At 35.2% G+C, this 20,239-nt stretch overlaps 2 protein-coding genes across 2 annotated transcripts; both read left to right on the top strand.

Annotated features, from left to right (window-relative positions):
* Nucleotides 1-2,530: 2,530 nt before the first annotated feature.
* LOC308431200 (olfactory receptor 8G18-like) lies at nucleotides 2,531-3,499 on the top strand (the record flags this gene model as incomplete). Its single annotated transcript, XM_080930564.1, has 1 exon — nucleotides 2,531-3,499. One exon carries the CDS (start codon nucleotides 2,531-2,533, stop codon nucleotides 3,497-3,499), a length of 969 nt encoding a protein of 322 aa, XP_080786690.1.
* A 13,636-nt stretch (nucleotides 3,500-17,135) lies between these two features.
* On the top strand, nucleotides 17,136-18,077 carry LOC308431100 (olfactory receptor 8G18-like; the record flags this gene model as incomplete). Its single annotated transcript, XM_080930451.1, has 1 exon — nucleotides 17,136-18,077. The coding sequence occupies one exon, from the start codon at nucleotides 17,136-17,138 to the stop codon at nucleotides 18,075-18,077; it is 942 nt and encodes a 313-aa protein (XP_080786577.1).
* Between the last annotated feature and the right edge of the window lie 2,162 nt (nucleotides 18,078-20,239).

Genomic DNA, 20,239 nt, shown 5'->3' with positions numbered 1-20,239 from the left:
ATATGTGTTTCAAGTGCAGGGTGCCTTCAGCAACAAGGCCACACAATTGATCTCTGGAGTGTAATCAATAGCATGAGAAGGGACTGTGGTTTTTGCATAGGTTATAGAATATTAGCAGAAAGAAACAACAAAAGAGGGACCCATTCATCCAAGATGGCAGAAGATTACAAGGGAACAATGTCACGTAGACACAAGTAGCTTCATATGTAAACTCAAAGTTACTGTGACAATATGCATAGTTGCTATGAAAGCTCAACATCCCTGAAAATTGTACTTCAGGGTTATTCCAATAATTGTATGCTTTTGAATGACATACTTTTATCTGTCTTAGTGATTTGTTCTATTATAAATTATAATTAGAATTACCTTTTTTGCAAAATTCATTATTTTTTTTCTTACTAATGATTTAATACTGAATTAATAAATCTGCCAGAACAATTTTACTATTTTTATGCATAAAACATCCAAAGTTATTCAGAGAAAAAATGATAAGCATATAATTGAAGTGAAGGGAAAATATGTGTTCACACTTATATGTTGTCAAGTGAATTTTACAAATTTTATAGGTTTTACACTTTACTCCACTAATGAGCACTATTTGATGTGTCTAGATACTCCTCATCTACATGTGATATTCACACAACTTTTCAAAAGCCATTCTTACATTCTTGCATGAAGGAGTCAAATTTTGATTTTATTGATGTTGAATATTGATGTTCAGATAATCCTATACATATTCACACTTCGCATATTGACCTTGTAAGTATCTTATCTATAAGTTTTATTTTTTTATCAATACTCTTAATTTACTTAAATCATTATTATCTTCATGGTAGAAATATTGCAAATATTTAGGGCATTTCATATTAAGTCAAAAGTAAATTTATATTACCACTGTAGCTTTGTCTTTTGATTTTTGTCCCTTTAAGCTTATAATCATTTACTTGCCTCTTACTTTCATCTACTTGTTTGATCACATTCACTCTCCTTCCCCCATCCCTTCCCAGATCCAGCTCCTTCCCTTCAGCAGCTCTGTGTCTTGTTGTTACCAATTTCTCACCATAGGCAATTTATTCCCTTCATATATTCATTGAAATATGAGTTCCCTATGTCATATGGTCAAATTGTCTTTTATTCCAGTTTGAGAGAAAACTGATATGTACTCTCTCAGCATTTATAGAGTGCCAATAGCTTCTCAGGTGGCGTGAACCCTATGTGCAACCCACCTTTCTATGTTGGCACATGTCTGGCTTTGGCTTACACTGCTCTTGTGCATGATTTCACAATCTCTGTGAGTCTTAGGAGCATGATCTCTTCTCTGCACAGATATGTATGTGTGTGTGTGTGTATGTGTGTGTGTGTGTGTGTGTGTGTGTGTTTCTTTATTTGCCTTAGAGTTTCTAAGTAATCTTGAGGCTGAACTCTTCTACAGCTGCCTATAGCTTATTAATTATTGCCTTTAAGTACCCCTATCACACTCTGTCTACTTAAGTCTGTGAAATTTCTTGGGACTCATGTTGTAATCTCTGTAAGAATTAAATGTTTGCATTTTAAAACATTTTATTGTATTACATTTTACTTTTAATAACTAAACACTAAATCAGTTAGGAATTTCATTTGTGTGCCCAATCAATTATTGTGTCACAGTTCAATATGATAGAGGATAAATTATATTTTTCCCTGATTAATGTATGTCTGCATTGCAATTCTTCTTAGTTCACAAAATATAAATGGAAAAGGAAGAAATTAATTGAGTTTGTTTCTCTAATTTTAAAACAGGTGAATACCCAATTTTTCATTATAGAGAATGTCAACAAAACCTAACAATACAAAATCATATTAAAGATTTTCTGAGTGATAAAGTGCAAGTAATATTTATATTTTATACTACATTAAGTTCTACAAACATGGTGTTACTGGGATCAGGGACTGGTCACATGATTCTGCTAGGATTTAATTCTCAGACCAGGGTACCACTAGGATTAAATACTGAACATATGTTACTGATAAGATCATGTCTAAACACATTTACAATACTTAATGCAAAGTCTGTTCAAGATTTAATTCACTTTTCACATTTGTGTATATAAAACCTTGACGTATATTAGGAATTATAAAATAGAGAATGAATAAAATCAAGAGCTCTGCAGATCCCTCAGGGATAATTTGTTTTGGATAAATTTATTGTTAGTAGGGAGAGCTTACTTCCTCATCACAGTCTTGTAATTTACTCACTACAACATACTCTAAATCTTAATTTTGAGATCTTGCTGTGCAATGATGAAAATTTTACAACTTGAATTCATTGATAGTATTTTATGCAAAATGAAATTTTAACCTCTAAGTAAATCTTTAAAAATAATAATAAGAGATAAATTTTATTTACCTAAAAAAATCCAATTAAGAAAATTATATACGTGAAAAAAGGTGTACTAAAGCATCAATAATTCATATAGGTATGTTGTATACAGGGAAAATAATGATGAAAACACTTTAATGGGTTTATGATTGTTTACTTCTTCAGGATAAAATGGAGAACTTTGCAGCAGGAAACCATTGCACAGTGACTGAGTTCTTCTTGGCTGGGCTCTCAGAAAAGCCAGAACTCCAGCTTCCCCTCTTCTTTCTCTTTGTAGGAATCTATGTGATCACTGTGGCAGGGAACCTGGGCATGATCATACTGATTGGGCTCAGTTCCAGTCTGCACACACCCATGTACTACTTCCTCAGCAGTCTGTCCTTCATTGACTTCTGTCAGTCTACAGTTGTTACCCCTAAGATGCTGGTGAGCTTTCTGACAGAGAAGAGCACCATCTCCTACCCTGGGTGCATGGCTCAGCTCTACTTTGCTTTCATTTTGGGGGCTGCAGAGTGCTACACATTAGCTGCAATGGCCTATGACCGCTATGTTGCCATCTGTAACCCCCTACTTTACAGTGTAACCATGTCCTATCAGATTTTCTGTTCACTGATTTCAGGAGTGTATATATTTTCTGTGTTCTGTGCATCAGTAAACATAGGCTTCATGCTTAGGATCCAGTTCTGCAAATTAAATGTGATCAACCACTACTTCTGTGATCTACTTCCCGTCTTGAAGCTTGCATGTTCTAATACCTATATCAATGAAATGTTGATTCTATTTTTTGGTACACTGAATTTCTCTGTCCCAGTGCTAACAATTATTACTTCCTACATCTCTATTATAGCCACCATCCTCTGCATCCGCTCCAGTGATGGCAGGTCCAAAGCCTTTAGCACATGCAGTTCCCATATCTCTGCTGTTGCTATCTTCTATGGTTCTGCTGCATTTATGTACTTACAGCCATCATCAGTGACTTCAATGGACCAAGGGAAAGTGTCCTCTCTCTTTTATACAATTGTTGTACCTATGCTGAACCCCTTGATCTACAGCCTGAGGAATAAGGATGTAATAGTTGCACTGAAGAAAATACTTGAAAAAAATTATGTAAGCACAAATCTTGTAAAGATTATTTATTAAAGCAATGTATTTAAAAACACATGGATTTTATTGATAATATTTATTTTACCCTACTGTACATTATTATTACTCGTTTGTTAGGTGCCTTTGATAATTTTAGTTTATCAAATTTCAACTTAAATGTCAAACAACTGGTATCTTATAGACTTCTGAGAATCAGCTTGTAAACAATAATATGACCTATATCCTTATGACCATAGTGTGTGGTTCATTCCCTGAGAATTGATGCTTTGTGCCTAAACCTTCAGGTCTCTTGTTACCTCATCAGCATGTTTTGACCTTACATTGAGCTAGGAGTAAACTAGTCCTAATGTATATACACAGAGAGTCTCTGGATCTGAACCTGCTCTATCTTACCAAACTTCTTGGAATATTTTTTTTTTCTCACAAGTGGGATAATATCTACAATATAAAAATAACTCAGGAAGTTAGGCTCCAGAAAACAAAATAATCCAATTAAAAACTGGAGTACACATCCATTCAATACATAGGTCCCCCAGTGGAGGGATTGGGCCACCCATTTACCTTCAAAATTTTTGACAGAGAGTGGATCCTATCTAAGCAAAGGCCATCCAGTGGCCTGCCCATCCCATGGGCCAGTACCAATTGCTGACACTATTACTGATGCCATATTGTACTAGCAGACAGGAGTCTAGCATGGCTGTCCTCTGAGAGGCTTTACAGCAGCTGACTGACACAGATGCAGATAATTACAACAGTTTTTGGTCTGAGGACAGAACCTCTATGGAAGAGTTAGTGCAAGGAATGAAGGAGCTGAATAGTAGGAGAACTACATAGTAAGAATAACAGTATTAACTTACTCGGATCCCTTAAAACTTCTGCAGTCTAAACTACCAACAAAAGATTATACATGATCTTGTCTGTGGACCCAGCACATAGTTTAGTTTCAATAAACCACCATGTCTGGACTCCTATGCAATAAATTATTTATTATCATCAGGTTATTATAGCTTTACTATACTTTTGTTATGTTGGATAAGTGAATATTGAGTTGTTCAAAAATTATATGTTTAATATTATAAGCAAAGGATATATTATCAGGTGTCTCATCTCTGGAAAAGGCTGATTTTTCATTGATCAGCAGTCAATTATGCATTAAATACTTATAACATTTTGTCTAGATTTGAAACCTGTGAATTTTCTCTCATCTTTGGCAGCTTTTGAAAAGAAAAAACAAAAACACATACTTCAGTACAATGTAGTCTTGATGAATGAAAATGAATTTTAAATAATTTTTTACAATTTTGTGTAAATTAAAATGATGTATTTGTTAGTTTTATGTTTTTTTTTTTCACATCATATGTCATGTTAAAAAAAATCAATGTGATTTAAATTAAAGGTTTTCAGTCAAACTGCATAATTTTTGCTTATGAGTTTCTGGCAAATCCTGAAGTACCTCACTAAGTAGAGAAATCTAAAGATTTGTTATAAATAGAGAAAACCATAAGCATAAACATAGAGGAAATACTTCTTTCACAGTAATAGATGGCTATGTAAACATTTGCTTAGTAATAGTAGTACCATTATTACTTGTTTAGAGTTTTAAAAGTATAACACATATGTATACATTTTTAACTGACTTAGTCAACATTGATTCTACTGATTTATTTATTTTTACCTCAGTATTTGATTCTACTTGACACTATTTGCTTTACATTTAGAACCTAATATGTCATATGTTTCTCAGGGCAATAAGAAGAGCATACAATATTTTCGGAGGTATGTGTGTGTGTGTGTGTGTGTGTGTGAGAGAGAGAGATCAAGTAAACCCAGAATTGTATGTTTTCTGATAGAATTTTTAAACATCATTATTGATATTTAGCCTCTGTCTCTTCCCCACTCCTCCTTTTTCATTGATTTTCCATCCTGCTTCCCAATTAAACTGTCTCCAAATCTTTCCGTCCCCCTCTTCATAGCACATGTACCCTGCTATCCATTTCTCTAAAGGAGTTGCCCACCACCATCATCCCTTTTTATTTATCTGGTTTAAGGTAAGGAGACTTTTTGTTGTTTTTCTTTCTGACTCTGAGTTACAGTCACCTTATTCAATATTTACTAGCTCCACTTATTTACATAAAAATTTTAAAACCTCACTTTTATGCACAACAAAATAAATTTCCACTGTGTTTTCATAATCAGATCATCAATTGCAGGTGATTAAGGTCATGTCTATTACATGGCTGAACATTTAACTGCTGTTTGATATGAAAAAAATTGCAGAGACATACAGTAAATGGATTAATTATTTACAACTTATGTACTTATCAACTCTCCTAATTACCTAATTATCTCACCACATGGATTTAAGAGTAGATACATCAATTTGCAATCCAAACAACAATTAATGATGGTTAGTTACCATTTCCTTATATCTTCTTGAGTTTGTTGCCTTTTGTATTCTTTATTTTATTCTGAGTAATTTAAAATGAATTCAGAAATGTACATTTTTCTTTAATGTTTGTTTGCTGTTGTTTCTTTGTTAATATATTTGGCTTTTTGTTTCTTTATTTGCTTTTCTAATTGGATGCTTTGGCGAAGATTTTATGTTCCTAATCGCATTCAGAAAGAGATTGATATTCTAGCTCCTCAGCTATAATGTAAAACAAAATTTGTGTTTATTGAAATATGTAAAATGCATAAACACAACATTCAGCTGTGTGGTGTAATTATGCAATTAGTACTGACTGCCTCCTTCTGCTCTCATAGGTCTATTCCTTGACATTTCTCAGCTCTCTAACAATTTATCTAGAACTAGAATATTTTCGTGCACTGAGACTTACTGCTGAAAAGAATCACTGCTTCTCACTATTCTAAACTCTGGCTGGATGACTTAACTTTGATGTCTGGCTTAAAACTCCTCTCCAAACTTATTGATTCGGATTGGGTTTCTCGCTTCTGACTGAATTTCCTCACTTGGCCTTCAAACTCACTTTAGTAAACTTTCATAATCTTTGAGCTCCATCTTATTATCTGCTAGCTCTGTCTCCACCTCTGTCTAGCTGGTTCTCTTTTCAACCCATCTTTATAAAACTCCCAAGATAAAAATCCTTTTCTCCCTCCTCTTTCCCACTCCCCCTCTGTTCTCACTTAAAAAAAAATCTTGAAAAAGTTGGGCATATACTATTCTGTAAAATCTTTGTCTTATTCATCACTTAAACTGACACTCAATTAGACATCTCTTTCTAACCTGGATGGTTCCTACCACCATCTGACTTTTCCTTTACTATTTGGGAATAAAAGTCTATACTAAGGGTTTCTCTGTTTTCTACCCAGTGTAGCCATGTTGCTAGATTGGGATCTCTCTACATTGTTACATGTTTCCAAATATATATTTTCATTGTGATTCTGAATATAGAAGCTGACATTAAATATCATTTATCACAAAGATGGTGGCAAGTGAGAATTATTCTTAATTTTCACTACTTGTCAATTGTCGCTGATACAACTCTAGCTGTACTGAAAGATTTTTTCCCAGGTATTTCTTCCATTTTCTTTGGTTTTTTTGTTTCCTTTATATTTCACTTTGAAGCTTCAGCAACACTCATGGCCAACATTTCAGTAGTTATTTACAATCCATCTTAGCTGTAAGTAGTCCACCATCTTTACAGTCAGTACTGTACAAAATACATTGACAGGAAAAAATGAAGTTAAGTGAATATAAATTATATGTCTTGCAATTTCATTCTCAATGGAATTCTCATGTTTATTTGAATCTTCAGCAGAATGTTTACTCATTTGCTTTCATTGCTGTTCTGATATTAGGATCTTAATAGAGCATTCATTTCCTCTCTACCCACAAGTTTTGCCAAAACCTAAATCAAAACCAACAACAAAATAGTTTCAGAGACTTGTGAATCATGTGTTCCTGCAGTCACAATGATCACAGCAATAAACCTGAACATGAGTACTTACTTTCTGTACTAGTCAGAATTTATCCATCATGACTAGAATACCCATGAGAATACATATAGTAGAAGGAAGGATTTCTTTGTTATTGGTTGCTGGTTTTCTTGGATTACCGTGTCATAAAGTTCACCATTTTAGTTGTTTCCACTTATAGAAGAATCATCATCATCAAAATTTTACCCAGAATTTTTCTTGTCTAAAAGAAATGCATTGGTGATCTGCTCAGAAAAATTTCCCCTGTGACTCTGTGTTTTAACTTCTTCCCTACTTTATCTTCAATTAGTTTTAGTGTACCTGGTTTTATGTAGAGGTCACTGATCCACTTAGGCTTGAGCTTTGTACATGAAAATAGGAATGAATTGATTTGCATTCTTCTATATGTTGACTGTCAGAGAAATCCTTAACCAGATAAACAACTTCAGTAAATTGGCTGGATATAAAACAATCTCAAAAAAAATCAGTAGCTTTCCTTTAATCAAAGGATAAACAGGCTGAAAAGAAATCCAAGAATTGACACCCTTCACATTAGTCAAAAATAATATAAAATACCTTGCTGTAACCTTTGCCAAGCAGGTGAAAGTTCTGTATGACAAGAACTTCATGTCTCTGAAGAAAGAAACTGAAGAAGATGGAAAGATATCCCATGCTCATGATTAGCAGGATTAATATAGTAAAAATGGCCATCTTGTCAAAAGCAATCTACAGATTCAATGCAATTCTAACAAAGTTCTCATGTCTTTCTAAATAGAGTAAGAAAGAGAAATTTGCAAATTTATTTGGAATAACAAAAACCCCATGATATCAAAACTATTCTCAATAATACAAAAACTTCTGGGGGAATAACCATCCCTAACCTCAAGCTGCATAATAAATCAACTTAGATAAAAACTGCATGGTATTGGTATAGAGACAGGCAGGTAGATAAAAGGAATAAAACTAAAGACCCAGAAATGAACCCACATACCCAAGGCTTCTTGATCTTTGACAAGGGAGCTAAGCACATCCAATGGAAAAAAGACGGCATCTTCAGCAAATGATGCTGGTTCAATTGGCAGTTTTATAACTTTCAAATATTTCACTATAATCTATATATTATTATGCAAAAGCCTTTCTGAAATTTTTCAAATTATTCATATCTCACATAAGTCAATATTCACCATAAGTAAGCTCAGCAGCTATTTTTAAATTCCTGTTTGCTTCCTATAATTCTTTGCTATGAACATTATCATCAAGGACATTTTGCCTTTCTGTTGAATATTAAAGTGTTGTGTTGAATGGCATAAAATTTTAATTATACTTTATATGTCCTTTATAAATTTGAATATTTATTATCTTTAATGCCTCCAAAGGAAAAAATAAGGAATATATTATTTTAAGCATATGAAGTGAGTTAGAATAAAAGACATATTATACTTACAAATTACTTAGATTGTTCTGGTTTCACCTATATAATCCTGAAATAACTCAACTCCTTTAATTGTTACAATGGTGCCCATATAACTTTCATTTAGACCTGTCTATTGTTGCTCTGGTTTCATAAATGAGGAAGAACTCAAGGCAATTTATATTCTTTAGGGAACTGTTAATAATATTTCTATGAATAAATTTATTAGTTAAACAATGTCAAACTTATAATCAAACCATACAACTCATCAGCAGAGTCAATGCTCCTGTAAAACCTGATGACCTCACTGTGGACTTAATTTGTTGTTTCAGTCAGATGCCCCTAAGAAATGAACAGAATCTCACACCCATGCAAACTTGCTGAATCATGGTAAGCATTTTAATACAGCTCTTCAGTGATCCATATAAACTTAATCTTTATTGGATGTTGAAAGTTTAGAGATTACAGGAAATAATGTTTAGAATAACTTGGCAATCGGGGAACTAGCAGTGACAATTGTTTATTTTTCTCATCCAAACTTTTCTAGAAATAATTGATGTATTTAGGGAATTTTTTTCCCTCAACACCCACCTAAAGAAATTAAACCCAGGACAGAGTTTTATAACTGCTCAGTTGAAAATGGGTATGAAGTTGTAAGTGTGGAGACACAGACTAGGTGAGTCCTGGAAGAAAGTGACTTGAGATTGGCACTGAGGACTAAGTCTTGCCTTTAAAATACTATCCTCAACATATGGCTATATGGATTTTTTACTGTAAGTTATGAAATGACCTAAATGAGAAAATTGTTGTTTTAAATACTTCACTGATGTCTTAAATGCTAAGTCTTTCTATGTGAAATTCACTAATTGGATTTTGATAAACTTTTCCATGAGCTTGTGAGGCTCAATTTTCTTGCTGCATTGAACAATAAGAAGCACTGAGTTGTTCTCTGACTAAATTTTTCTTCACCTTCTTTCAGAGATAGTTGAAAGATCCAGCATATTTGTATATTTTAGGTTGACTTCAGAATAATTGCTGGAAGTTTGATATTTTATGCTATTGCTGTTTTATTTTTTAATATTATAGATGCCATTGAAATAGTTTTTAATATAAGAACACATAATAATGAATACTGAATGGAATGTTTGACTTTTGAGGACTAACAAATATAGAGCTTGCCGCAATGTACTTATATGAGAAAGAGCAGGCATAAATGGTAAAGGAGCAACAAGATAATATGTTAAGTGTGTTGAAAATATGTGTGACTGGGGTTTATAAAATTAAAGTGAGAAAAACACAAGTATTTTTAGTGCATACATAGGTGTGCTTTGCTTCATAGTTATTAGAACAGCATTTACAAAGTCATTATACACATGAATAGCCAAGCAATATAATAAATAACAAACACAATACACACATGCAGTGCTTCAAAATAGTCAGTGTCTGTTTTGGGACAGAATAATCTTTAATATGCTTTGATATTTACTTCAAAACGTTTTAGACTCAACAGGTCTTTGGTTTGATAGAACTGTCAGGTATCTGTTTTATCTTGTGGAGGGAAAATGGTTCAATACCCTCATGATGTTCATGATACCATTGTAGCAATGAGAATGTCTTTCAGTCCAGATGTTATCATAGTTCACAGGCTCACTTATGGGCAAACTTGTTAAGCAGCTGTTTTCTCCAGTAGTGTGTATAGTAGCTTTCAGCGCTGTAACAGCTAGCCAGTAGAGATGGAATTTTAAGGCCATGCAATATATATTCATACATTCAGGCTCTATGAGTCAAGTACATGATGCCTTCGCCAACAAGGTCATACCATTTGAACTCTGTTGTGTAACCAATATTAATGAGATGAGCCTGTGATTTTAGCAAGGGTTTACAGAACCTTCCTGGCAAACAAATTCAGAAGCATGCACCTATTCATCTAAGATGATGGGTGGATACAAGGTAACAATGTTATCTAGAAACAGATAACAGCTGCACATATAAAATCACAGTGATTGTAACAATATAAATAATTTCTGTGCAAGCTCAATGTGATTTAAAAAGTATAGTTTATGGCTATTCCAATAATACCATGATAATGAATTGTAGGTTATTGAATGCCTAGTCATTCTTTCCTTTATAAGTGCTAAGTAGAATTATATTATATACAAAAATGCAACAGAATATTTGGGTTCTTTCTTACTAAAACTATAATAATGAACAAATAAAGCTGCCAGAACATATTCACTATTCTTTATGCAGAAAATTTTTCCTATCTATCCTGTATATAAACCAAGAAACCATAACTGAAGTGCAGAAAATATGTTCTTTACACTTACAATGTGTTGTAAGGCAGTTTTACAAAGTTTCAGTGCTTTACATTATACTCCAGTAACACTTGCTGTGCGATGTGTCTAGGTACTCCTCATTGGGGTTAGGCATTGCTGGAATTCTCAATGTCCATTTAAATATACTTTTATGATGATATAACATTTTGATTTCATTGGTGTTTCAATATAATGAACATATTCTTGTATATAATTGTACTCTTCACATACAGACTTTTACATATCCTATTTATAAGGTTTATCTTTCATTAATATATTTATTTTACTTTAAACATAGTTGACCTTATTGTTTTACAAATTACAAATATTTTGGGTATTTCATATTAAAGTCTTAGTCAGATATATTTAATCACTGTGTGTCTGTCACCACAGTTTTATCCATTTATACTTTAGGATACTTAAATTAACTCATATTTTCATAAGCATGCTTGATCATATTCACTATCGATTCCCCATCTCTTCTGAGACTCATGCTTCTTTTCTACCTGTCCCATGCATGTTTGTATTATCTTGTTTCTCTTTTTCCAACCACAGTTGATTTGTTCTGTTCATATTTTGGGGTTATATTATTTCCTTCTGTTGTATGGACACCTTGTCTTATACTACAAACGAGAGAAAACTCAAATGTCATTTCAGCAATCATTGACTATCAATATCTCTTCAGATGCTATAAACTCTGTGTGTAAGTCCCCGTTCCATGGTAGCATTTGGTCTACTTGGTATTACACAGATCCTGTGCACACAGAATAATCATAGTGACTCTGCTCCACTGTTCCCAGACATACTGCTTCAACTCCTTCATTCGTTTGCCTAATTCTTCCATAGGGGTTTCTGACCTCAGTCCAATGGTAAGTTGAAAATATCTGCATTGTGTCTGTCAACTTCTGGTAGAGCTTCTCATAGAATAATCACACTAAGCTCCTGTCTCCAACCACAACATGTCATCAGCACATAGGATAGAGCCCAAATTAGGCCAGTCACTGGATGGCCTTTCATTAAGTCTCAGTTCCATTTTTCTGCCTGCATTTCCTGTAGACAGGAACAATACTGGGTCTAAAGTTGTGATGATGCTTGACTGGCTTCATGTCTCTTCCAGGGCATATGTTTATATAGTGGTGGTTGTTTCTTCAGATTCAATGTCCCCACAGTTGGGCCTTTTGTCTAAGGCCATCTCAATTGAGTCCTGGGAGCCTCTCACATCCCAGATCTCTGGGCGTTTCTAGTGTGTCTCACAACCCCAACCAACATTGCTGCATATTTCCATTCATTCTATTGGTTACCTAGGCTTCTCTTCTGTCTCCATCATACATGAACCTGCCTTGATTTTCCATTCTTCCACACAAGTCCCTTCCTCCCTCTGCCACCTGTGATTATTTTGTTCCCCCTTTGAACTGGGGTTAAATTATCCATACTTAGCTTTTTACTCTTATTAAGCTTCATATGCTCTGTGAGTTGTATCATGTCTGCTGTACTTTTTGACTAATATCTTCATATCAGTGAATATATATCATGCATGTCATTTTGGTGTTGGTTATCTCGCACATGACGGTATTTCCTAGTTCAACTCATTGCATAATTCATGATGTCCTTGTTTATAATAGATGGGTAGTATTCCACTGTGTACATGAACCACATTTCTCTGTGTAAATTAACTCAACTCTTTGGTTGAAGGGCATCTGGGCTGTTTCCAGCTTCTGCTATTACAAATAAGGCCAGTATAAACATAAGTGGAACACGTGTCCTGGTTGTATAGTGAAACATCTTTTGGGTATAAGATCAGGAGCTCTACAGCTTTTTCCTCAGTTAGAACTATTTCCAGTTTTCTGAGGAAGCACCACATAGATTTCCAGAGTGGCCGTACAAGTTTGAAATCTCATCCCCAGTGGAGGAAAGTTCCTATTTCTACACATTTTTACCAGTGTTTGTTGTCATCTGAATTTTATATGTTAGTCATTCTGATTGGTGTAAGGTGGAATCTCAGGGTAATCTTGGTTAGCCTTTCCCTGATGACTAACGACGTTGAACATTTCTTTAACTGCTGCCTAGTTATTTGAGATTCTTCTCTTGAGAATTCTCTGTTTGGCTCTGTACCCCATTTTTTCCTATTGCTTATTTGGTTTTCTGCACTCTATCTTTTTTGTATATGTTGTATGTTTTATCTCTATATCAGATAAAGGATTAGTGAAGATCGTTTCCAAATCTGTAGTTTGCTATTTTGTCCTACTGGCAAAATGTCCTTTTCCTTATAGAATGGTTTTAGTTCCATGAAGTCCTATTTATCAATTGTTGATCTTAGAGCCTGAGCTGTAGTATTCTCTTCAAGAAAGTTTTCCCTGTATTAATGTGTTCTAGGCCATTTTCCACTTTCTCTTTTATCAAACTCAGTGTATCTGGGTTTATTTTGAGGTCCTTGCTCCTTTTGGACTTGATCTTTGTACCAGGTAATAGATATGGATCAATTTGCATTCTTCTACATGCAGACCACCAGTTAGGCCACCACCATGAGTTGAAGGTTATATTTTTCCCACTGAATGTTTTTGGTGTCTTAGTCAAATTAGTGTCCATTGGTGTGTAGATTTGTGGCTCTTCACTTCAATTCATTGACATGCCTTATTCTGTATCAATATTATGTTTTTTCCTCACTATTGCTCTCTATGTAGTATAGCTTGAAGTTGAATGATAGTGATTACCCCAAATGTTATTTTATTATTGGGAATTGTTTTTATACCCTGGGTCTTTGCTTTTGTTTGATTTTTTTCTTGTATTTCCATATAAAGTTGAGAGTTGCTCTTTCCATATCTTTGAAGAATTGTTTTGGCATTTTAATCTGATTTCACTGAATCTGTAGATTGTTCTTTGTTGAGTGTATGGTTTCAGTATCAGAGTAACTTATGTTTCTATTTGGTGAAATAGTTTGAGGAGTCTGGTATTAGTTCTTCTTTGAGTGACTGGTAGAATTTTGAACTAAGACCATCTGGCACTGACCTTTTTGAGATTGGGAGGTTGGAGCCTGCATTTTTAGAGGCTTCACCTGGAAATCTCAGAGAAAATACTAGAGTTCAGGGAAGAGGAGAGAGCTCCAGAAAGGAGGGGGAATGGCTTTCATTGCTTCCATTGATTGGTCTGTCTAGGGGCATGGGTTCAGGTGAAGGGAAGAAAGGGGAACTGGCTTCTCTACCTCCAGCTGCTGGCACCACCCTGCCTTCCTTTCCATTCTTGCTCCAGGATGTTAGACTGGGTTGAGCCAGCAAGAGACTTTGGCAGGGGGTGCAAGGGAGCTTCTAGTAGCAATGATTACACAAGAACAGATCTCTTCCAAAGTAGCAGTGTTACAGCTATGCTATTATGACAGAAGCTCTCAGATGATGTAGTAAATTCCTGCACACCTTTAATATTTCTGGACAGACTCTCTATATACAGTTTTCAGATAGTTCAGGGTCTGGCAGCTGGAACTTCATGTTGCCTTGGCCTGAGAGTTTGGGAATCTACATATTTGGGTGTGTGGTCCTGCTTCTAAATGACCTGTCACACATCACCTGAGAAGTAGTGAGTTGGGTTTCAACTGTTCTATCTTGAGCCTACATCACAACCTCCCTTTGAGGAGGGATGTGGGGCATGACCTACACAACACAAAACTATCTACAGGGAGATGTGTGCGTGTGGGGGGGGGGCATGTAGCTACTTGAGAAGGGCCTGATCTCCCAAGAGACTAGGAAGCTTTCTATTGTCTCTTGGAGTCCCCAGTGCTTCAACCTACCTTGATCATAAATTTGGGTACCTTTCTCAGGCCACAACCTCACAGGAAGGTTTTAAATGCGTCCTTCAATTTCTGTAGTGGTTATAGAAGTGTTTAGATTGTTGACCTGATCTTGATTTAACTTTCATAAGTGGTATCTGTCAAGAAAATTATCCATTTCATTTAGAATTTCCATATTTGTTGAGGACAGGCTTTTCTAGTAAGATCTGATAATTTTTTGAATTTCCACAGTTTCCGTTGCTATGTGGCCATTTTCATTTCTGATTTTGTTAATTTGGATACTGTCTCTATGGCCTTTACTTAATTTGGCTAAGGCCTTGTCTAACGATAATTTTCTCAAAGATCAATCTCTTAATCATCTTGATTCTTTGCATATTTCTCGTTGTTTCTAATTGGTTGCATTACAGACCTCTGTTTGATTATTTCTTGCCTTCTATTCCTCTTGGGTGCATTTGATTTTCTTCTTTCTTCATTCTTCTTTTTTCTTCTTTCTTCTTCTTTCCCTTTCTTTCTTTCTTTCTTTTTTTCTTTCTTTTCTTTCTTTCTTTCTCTCTCTCTTTCTTTCTTTCTTTCTTTCCTTCCTTCCCTCCTCCTTCTCCTCCTCCTCCTTCATCTTCTTCCTTCTCATTTTTCCTCCTCCTCCTCCTCCTCCTCCTTTTTCTTTTCCTCTCCTACTAAAGACTTTAGATGTTTGGTTAAGTTCCTAGTGTGTGACCTCTCAAATTTTGTTATAAAGGCATTTAGTGCTGTGAATTTACCTCTTAGCACTGATTTCATTGTGTCCTATAAATTTGCGTATGATTTTCCTTAATTTTCATTTTAGAAAGTCTTTAATTTTGCTCTTTATTTCATCCATGGTAAACTTATCAATGGGTAGAAAGTTGTTTAGTTTCAAGATTATGTGGGCTTTCTCTTGGTTTTGTGGTTATTGATGTCCAGCAGAACCTTTATTGTATGTTGAAGAGGAAGACACGGGGCAGGAAAAGGCACCCTAATTTATACCCCCCAAGGGTGGTGTGTCACGGTCTGATTGGCTGCCCGCCAGTGGTCTGATTGTGATGCCCCGAGATGGGCGGTGACTTGGCTCGCACCACTCTTTGCACATGTGCCCAGTGGTTATTTACCACACTTTAGCTGATTCATGGCACCTGAAACCAGCACCATCTTGTAAGGGTGCAGCCTTTGGCCCTCAACAGTCCTTCCTTTTTTTTTTCCTTCAAGCTTGTTCCTTGAAACCATTTGCTTGGAATTTTTTCCGGCCCTCTACTCTGAAGTAGTGTCTGTTTTTGTAAGGGAGCTGTGTTTCTTATCTGCAGCCAATGCTTAGTTCTATTTTGAATCCAGTGTTTTGGTCTACACCTTTATATTGGATAATTGAGTCCACTGATCTAAAGAGACGTTACAGAATAGTAATTGAGATATCATCAATAAAAATTACAATGCAAATATCATACTTCAGATTTTTTGAGTGAAAAGATACCAGTAATACTTTCCTCCTTACATTGTAAAAGTTTAAAAATATATTGAATTAGCTCCCAGTTTTACTGGTATTTAATAAAGTGTGAATATAGGCATTTTTTATATATGGGTTCATTAGGTAACAACTACTGCATGATTCTTTTTCAATACTTTTTCCCCCAAACCAGAATACCCTGCTAGTAGTACAACATGCTCATTATATAATTTTAGTAAAGCCAAATATCAATATGTAATCCAAATAGCACCAAATTTCAAGTATTTAATACAATGGCTGCTGCTGAAGTCAATTAATTTTCACTTTTGGGTACTTAAAGACTTTATGTATGTTAATTATTAGAGAAATGGTAAAGTCTAAAATTAGAATTCTGGAGATCCCATCTGAAATTAGATTTTAAATAACAATTCACTGTTTTGGTGGAAAGCTTACTTCCTTCACACAGCAGGACATTTCTTCAAACTCTTACCAACTCTACATTTCAAATTGGTGTTGCTATTTGAAACTCATAAATATTTAAAAGCTTTAATTTAGTGACAGTATTTTGTATTAAATGCATTGTTAATTTTAAATATATGTTTAATATTATAATAAAGAATTATTGTACTTATCTAAGTTAATTCATTTAAGGTCATTATATTGATGGCAAAAGTATACTAAAACAGAAATGATTTACATGGGGACTTTATGGACATGTAAAAGTAAAATGAAGTTTACCATTTTATTGGCTCACAAATCTCTTTCTTGTTTAGATCTGAATGGAGGACAAGTCAGCAGGAAACCATTGCACAGTGACTGAGTTCTTCTTGGCTGGGCTCTCAGAGAAGCCAGAACTTCAGCTTCCCCTTTTTTTCCTCTTCATAGGAATCTATATGATCACTGTGGCAGGGAACCTCGGCATGATCACATTGATTGGGCTCAGTTCCCGTCTGCACACACCTATGTACTTTTTCCTCAGCAGTCTGTCCTTCATTGACTTATGTCAGTCTACAGTTATTACCCCTAAAATGTTGGTGAACTTTGTGACAGAGAAAAACTTCATCTCCTACCCTGGATGCATGGCTCAGCTCTACTTCTTCCTCATTTTTGGTGTTGCAGAGTGCTACACATTAGCAGCAATGGCATATGACCGCTATGTTGCCATCTCTAACCCCTTGCTTTACAACGTAACCATGTCCTATCAGATGTATTGTTCCCTTGTTTCAGCCTCATATATTTTTGCTGTGTTTTGTGCATCTGTAAATATTGGCTTCATGCTTAGGATTAAGTTCTGCAAATTAGATGTGATTAACCACTACTTCTGTGATCTTTTTCCCCTCTTAAAACTTGCATCTTCTAATACCTATATCAATGAAATTTTGATTCTAATTTTTTCTACACTGAATATCTTTTTCCCAGTGTTGACCATTATCACTTCCTACACCTCCATTATTGCCAGCATCCTCCGCATCCGCTCCAGCGAGGGCAAGTTTAAAGCTTTTAGTACTTGCAGTTCTCACATCTCTGCTGTTTTTATTTTCTATGGTTCTGGTGCACTTGTGTACTTAAAGCCATCATCACGGAATCCTATGGACAAACCAAACTTGTCATCTTTGTTTTATACTACTGTTGTACCCATGCTGAACCCCTTGATCTACAGCCTGAGGAATAAGGATGTCAGTGTTGCACTGAAAAAAACACTTGAAAAGAAAATTATGTAAGCAGAAGTCATGTGATAATTATTTATCCTAGCAAAGTAATTAAAAATACAAAAAATATTTATTTGACTCCACTTATGAATATTATCACATATTTGCTAGGATCTTCTGGTGATATTAATTATTAAAACCTATAAATAAATTTTCAAGCACCTAATATGTTATATCTTTATCAGAATCAAAAATGTATAAAAATAGTATGAATGGCATGAATTGTTATGCCCATGGACGATATCCCATGATGTTATTTATATTTTTCTTCATACTTGATAGACATCACTTGAAAATGTAAACCTTCTTAATTACAATACACTTTAAATAAAATTTCATTTTCTATTCCAGTCCCGATTTTATTCCCCACCCACTCCTTCCTATGATTCTTCCATATCCCATAATTCCTCTTCCACCTTCATGAAGATATTCCCTCTTCTCTACACCCTACCACACCAGACATCCCGACTCACTTGAGCCTTCAGTCTCTAAACAATTAAGTGCATCTTCTCTGACTGAGGTCATACTTGGCAGTCCTGTGATGTGTATGTGTTGCGGATCTCAGATCACCTGGTATATGATGCTGGTTGGTTGCCCAGTGTCTGAGAGATCTTGGGGATGCAGGTTAATTGAGTCTGTTGGTCCTCCTACAGAGTGTACTACTCCTCAGCTTCTTCTAGCTTTTCCCTAATTCAGCCTCAGGGAATTGTCCTTTGATTGGGTGTAATTATCTGCATCTGACTCTTTCAGCTACTTCTTACGTCTTTTGTAGGGCAGTCAAAATAATACCTCTCAAGGAAACCAAATTAATATCAAGATGCAAATAGCATCAGAACAAACTACAGCATGTCTTTCTGGTTCTTTTCAATTATTTGTCTGATATATTCTGAACATACTATAAGTTCCTTTGTAAATTTCTCATACTTATTCTCTTGTCTATCTTTGCCTATAGACTGTTCGTTGTCTTTCAGGTGTTTTGTAAATGTTGCTTTTAAAAAATTAGATTTTTTAACTGACATTTTAAATGTTATTTCTTTCCCCAGTTTTCTCCCTGGAATTTTTCTATCCTATTACCTCCTCTATGAGAATTTTCCCTACCCACCCACTTCCTTCCATACCCCATCCTCCAGTCTTCCCCTACACTGGGGTTTTGAGCCTTCATAGGGTCGAGGGCGTCTCCTTTCTTGATGCCTGATAAGGCCATCCTCTGCTACATAAGCTGTTGGAGCCATGGGCTCCCTCCATGTGTACTTTTTGGTTGGTGGTTTAGTCTCTGGGACCTCTGCAGTTCTGGTTGTTTGATATTGTTGTCCTTCTTGTGGAATTGAAAACACATTCAGCTTCTTCAGTTCTTTATCTAACTCCTCCATTGGGGACTCAATTCTCAGTCCAATAGTTGGTTGACAGCATTAACTCTGTATTTCTCAGGCTCTGGAAGAGCCTCTCAGGAGACACAAATATCAGGCACCTGTCAGCCTGCACTTCTTGGAATCTACATCATTCTCTGGGTTTGGTGACTGTATGTGGGATGGATCATAGTGAGGGATAATCTCTGGATGGCTTTTCCTTTAGTATCTGCTCCACACTTTGTCTGTGTATTTCCTTTTCTGAATATTTTGTTTCCTTTTGTGAGAAGGAATGAAAGATTCACTCTTTGGGCTTCCAACATCTTGAGCTTCATGTAGTCTGTGGATGGTGCCTAGGGCATTCCAATATTTTGCACGAATATCCAATTATCAGTGAGTGAATATTATGCATGTTCTTTTTGATTGGATTACCTCACTCTGGATAATGTATTCAAGTTACATCCATTTGCCAAAAACTTTCAAATGTCATTGCTTTTAATAGGTGAGTAGTATTTCATTGTATAAATGTATCAAATTTTCTGTATCTATTCCTATATTGAAGTACATCAATTTTTTTCAGGTTCTGGCTATTATAAACAAGGCTGCTATAAACATAGTGGGGCATGTATCCCTATTATATGTTGGACTATCTTTCAGGTATATGCCCAGGAATGGAATAGCTGGATCCTGATGTAGTGCAATGTTCAATTATTTGAGAATTCTGAGGAATCACCAGACTAATTTTCAGTGTGTTTGTACCAGCTTTTAAACACACCAACAATGGAAAAGTGTTCCTCTTTTTTCACATTCTCACCAGCATCTGCTGCC

Source organism: Micromys minutus (genome assembly GCF_963924665.1).
Source record: "Micromys minutus genome assembly, chromosome: 16".
In the NCBI taxonomy this organism is placed as follows: Eukaryota; Metazoa; Chordata; class Mammalia; order Rodentia; family Muridae; genus Micromys; species Micromys minutus.
The sequence above is the reverse complement of the archived record's forward strand: the minus strand, read 5'-3'. Positions and strand labels throughout refer to the sequence as shown.